This window comes from Nerophis ophidion, linkage group LG13, assembly GCF_033978795.1.
Source record: "Nerophis ophidion isolate RoL-2023_Sa linkage group LG13, RoL_Noph_v1.0, whole genome shotgun sequence".
Taxonomy (NCBI): domain Eukaryota; kingdom Metazoa; phylum Chordata; class Actinopteri; order Syngnathiformes; family Syngnathidae; genus Nerophis; species Nerophis ophidion.
The window spans coordinates 5997756-6002755 of NC_084623.1; the positions used below are offsets into that span (position 1 = coordinate 5997756).

Here is a 5000-nt window from a genome sequence, read left to right on the forward strand (position 1 = left end):
TAGAAAAGTTTGTATAGTGGAGCATAGTTCCCCATAAGCAACAATGTAAACATGAATAATGGGTTCGAGCATCGACAATAGTCCATATTTTAGTCAGAAGATGCATACTTTGAAAACATTATAAACAAACATAACAAGGAGGAAATGGACCAACAATCATTTCCTAATCAAAATAGCACAACAGGAACGGCAAGCTAAACCGTCAACGGGCATACAAACAAAAAGTCCCTTTGGTGCTCTCAAAAATGTAAAATATTTTGCAACAAAAATGTATTCAAAAGTAAATCATTTTTTACCAGGCAGAGAGAGGTGAGAAGTGTTTGGCATTCCTCTCCTCTCGAATTTTTAAGTCCACAGCAAATCCCTCCTTCTTTCCAGGCTGCTTTGTTGCCACAGAGACATATTTGGCGTGATCTAAAAGTTCATAAACCAAAAAGTATGCAACAAGAGGGGTTCTTAAATTGACTTCACACTGTAGTTCAATCTCTAACACTTGAGTTTTTATGCACGTTCTAACGTTCTCTCCCCCGCCCTGTTTTGTTTTCTATTTCCCCAGGATCACATTTTGCCACCTTCCCTTTCAGAGCAAATGGCTTTATGTGGGCACGGAGCGCGGGAACACGCACATCGTCAACATCGAGTCCTTCGTCTTGTCCGGCTACGTCATCATGTGGAACAAGGCCATCGAACTGTGAGTGATGGAGCCTCTGCGGCGAAATGTAACTGACGGTTTTGATGTTGCAGGTGGAAAAGGTAGAAAGCCCGGTCATCCAGAATATTTGTATTTCTTATTTTTGTTAAATAAGGTTTAAAACACAAAATATGGCACATTGTATAATGCAAATTGTCGTTTCCAGTGAGGGTTGGACTCCGCCAAGGCTGTCCTTTGTCACCGATTCTGTTCATAACTTTTATGGACAGAATTTCTAGGCGCAGTCAAGGCGTTGAGGGGTTCCGGTTTGGTAACCGCAGGATTAGGTCTCTGCTTTTTGCAGATGATGTGGTCCTGATGGCTTCATCTGACCGGGATCTTCAGCTCTCGCTGGATCGGTTCGCAGCCGAGTGTGAAGCGACCGGAATGAGAATCAGCACCTCCAAGTCCGAGTCCATGGTTCTCGCCCGGAAAAGGGTGGAGTGCCATCTCCGGGTTGGGGAGGAGACCCTGCCCCAAGTGGAGGAGTTCAAGTACCTAGGAGTCTTGTTCACGAGTGAGGGAAGAGTGGATCGTGAGATCGACAGGCGGATCGGTGCGGCGTCTTCAGTAATGCGGACGTTGTACCGATCCGTCGTGGTGAAGAAGGAGCTGAGCCGGAAGGCAAAGCTCTCAATTTGCCGGTCGATCTACGTTCCCATCCTCACCTATGGTCATGAGCTTTGGGTCATGACCGAAAGGATAAGATCACGGGTACAAGCGGCCCAAATGAGTTTGGGTCTCTCCCTTAGAGATAGGGTGAGAAGCTCTGCCATCCGGGAGGAACTCAAAGTAAAGCCGCTGCTCCTCCACATCGAGAGGAGCCAGGTGAGGTGGTTCGGGCATCTGGTCAGGATGCCACCCGAACACCTCCTAGGGAACGTCCAACCGGTAGGAGGCCACGGGGAAGACCCAGGACACGTTGGGAAGACTATGTCTCCCGGCTGGCCTGGGAACGCCTCGGGATCCCCCGGGAAGAGCTAGACGAAGTGGCTGGGGAGAGGGAAGTCTGGGTTTCCCTGCTTAGGCTGTTGCCCCCGCGACCAGACCTCGGATAAGCGGAAGATGATGGATGGATGGATGGATGGAAATTGTCGTTTCTGTCTCTGGAACTGCGTTTTTTGTACGTGTAGCAGGACGCTCCAGTGTGCATGTAACTGACACAATAATAATAATAACAACATACATATAAACACACATAACTGTGAGCAAAATGGCCGGTGTAAAATGTTATTGGCAGAGTTTGTATATATTATACAGTGAGATGCTGCGCATGACGCATGAAACGTCTTTAGTGCATCTGCCAAAAAATACATACTTCAATCAAAAATACCCTTCTGATGTCTTCACGTCTCACTTTTTAGCAATTTATAGCGTGGCGCCAATGAAAATAAATCCATAAATTAGCCACACCGTTTTATAAGCCGCAGGGTTCAAAGCCTAGGAAAAAAGTAGCGGCTTATAGTCTGGAATGTATGGTGTGTTTATATAACAATCTGCAGTAGGGCATGGAAATTAAATTAGTTTTAAAGGCCTACTGAAATGAGATTTTCTTATTTAAACGGGGATAGCAGCTCCATTCTATGTGTCATACTTGATCATTTCGCGTTTTTGCCATATTTTTGCAGAAAGGATTTAGTAGAGAACATCGACGATAAAGTTCGTAACTTTTGGTCGCTAACAAAAAAGCCTTGCCTGTACCGGAAGTAGCAGACGATGTGCGCGTGACGTCACGCGTTGTGGAGCTCCTCACATCTGAACATTGTTTACAATCATGGCCACCAGCAGCGAGAGCGATTCGGACCGAGAAAGCGAGGATGAAAGATTTGTGGATGAGGAAAGTGAGAGTGAAGGACTAGAAAAAAAAAACTATACAGTGGGATCGATTCAGATGTTATTAAACTAATTTACTAGGATAATTCTGGAAAATCCCTTATCTGCTTATTGTGTTACTAGTGTTTTAGTGAGGCTATATGGTCGTACCTGTACAACCTGAAGGTCGGCCCCGCACCTTTCTTCAGCACCATTCAACGGGTGGTGGCGATGCAAATCTCTGCCCTTCGCAAGGGACCCTCTTCGAAACACGATCTTTCAAAATGATCGCTGCATAATACACTGTACTTTGTGTGTGTGGTCCAATCCAACCGTGTTCGCTTGACCGCTCTGTTCCATAGTAAAACTTGACTGTCATCTTTCAGGAATGTAAACAATGAAACGCCGGCTGTGTTTGTGTTGCTAAAGGAGGCCGCAATACACCGCTACCCACCTACAGCTTTCTTCCTTGACGTCTCCATTATTCATTGAACAAATTGCAAAAGATTCAGCAACACAGATGCCCATAATACTGTGGAATTATGCGATGAAAACAGACGACTTATAGCTGGGAATGGTGCTGGAACAAAATGTCCTCTACAATGCGTGACGTCACGCGCACGCGTCATCATACCGCGACGTTTTAGCATGATACTTCCGTGCGAAATTTAAAATTGCAATTTAGTAAATTAACCCGGCCGTATTGGCATGTGTTGCAATGTTAATATTTCATCATTGATATATAAACTATCAGACTGCGTGGTCGGTAGTAGTGGCTTTCAGTAGGCCTTTAAGTCTCATTAAAAATGTATTAAAACATATTTAATTACATTTGCTGATAACTTCAAAAACCATGACTTTGTTGTATCTAATTTCCACCTGTTCTTTGTTTAGGCCTGGTTAATTTTCTCTGCGTACGTTCTGTTTCTTTCTGAGTTCCTGTTACACCTGAGTTGATTTTATCTGAAGAAGGGAAATCCTGCTCGCACTTTGCCTACCTTCTCTTTATCCTGGGAACAGCCATATGTTCACAGTCATGAGCAGCTCAACCACTATTTAAGTTGTGGGTGAAGGCGTGACAAAAGCTTAATTTGCTAAGATAAACTTTTTGTAGATTTGATGTTGACTGAGATCTTGAAGCGCCATCAAACCACAGCGAAGTGTCTTACATGTGGGTTTGTTTTTTGTTTTTTTTCCCCAAATATGCCACCCGCCTACGTTCCACTCGTCGGTGTTAGACTGACAAGCCCCACACTACCGTGTCCGTCAATAGCCGCTTCCACACCGAGACATCTTGTCTCTTGTGACAAGTCAAACTAGAGCCGGCAGTCATAACACTTGTACATCTGTGTGTGTGTGTGTGTGTGTGTGTGTGTGTGTGTGTGTGTGTGTGTGTGTGTGTGTGTGTGTGTGTGTGTGTGTGTGTGTGTGTGTGTGTGTGTGTGTGTGTGTGTGTGTGTGTGTGTGTGTGTTCTGGCAATGCTTACTTAATGGGGACATCGCTTTGTTTACACAATCAACTTTAGGGGACTTCAGACAGTATGAGGACACAAAAACATGTCCCCTAAAGGGAATCCATCCATCCATCCATTTTCTACCGCTTATTCCCTTTCGGGGTCGCGGGGGGGCGCTGGCGCCTATCTCAGCTACAATCGGGCGGAAGGCAGGGTACACCCTGGACAAGTCGCCACCTCATCGCAGGGCCAACACAGATAGACAGACAACATTCACACTCACATTCACACACTAGGGCCCATTTAGTGTTGCCAATTAACCTATCCCCAGGTGCATGTCTTTGGAAGTGGGAGGAAGCCGGAGTACCCGGAGGGAACCCACGCATTCACGGGGAGAACATGCAAACTCCACACAGAAAGATCCCGAGCCTGGATTTGAACCCAGGACTGCAGGAACTTCGTGTCCCCTAAAGGGAAACATTTTTAAATGACAGTCAGATCCATTCTGAACCATATTAACTATTTTTCCCCAAGGCCCCCAGTAAGACTAATCAGCAAATTACTTCATCAATCCAGAGATTTAAAGACGCGTATGAGCTGACTGGTCAGTGGACATTTTAACAAATTTTTGTTATGCCTCCACAATATGTAGAAAGGGTGGTCCCCACAAGTACTGATCAAAAACCAGTGTGTGTGTGTGTGTGCGTGCGTGCGTGCGTGCGTGTGTGTGCGTGTGTGCGTGTGTGGTCTGGCAATGCTTTCTTAATGGGGACATCGCTGTGTTTACACACTCAACTTTAGGCGACTTCAGACAGTATGAGGACACAAAAACATGTCCCCTAAAGGGAAACATTTAAATGACAGTCAGATCCATTCTGAACCATTTTAACTCTTTTTCCCCAAGGTCCCCAGTAAGACTGATCAGCAAATTACTTCATCAATCCAGAGATTTAAAGACGTGTATGAGTTAACTGGTCAGTGGACATTTGAAGTAATTTTTTTTATGCCTCCACAACCTGTAGAAAGTGTGGTCCCCACAAGTA

At 45.2% G+C, this 5000-nt stretch overlaps 1 protein-coding gene across 1 annotated transcript in view; it reads left to right on the forward strand.

The window, feature by feature from the left end:
- The window catches only part of stxbp5l (syntaxin binding protein 5L), a 359880-nt gene that overhangs the window by 184391 nt on the left and 170489 nt on the right, over nt 1–5000 (forward strand). Inside the window, 1 exon segment of the mRNA XM_061918310.1 lies at nt 557–691. Coding sequence (XP_061774294.1) covers nt 557–691 — 135 coding nt within the window.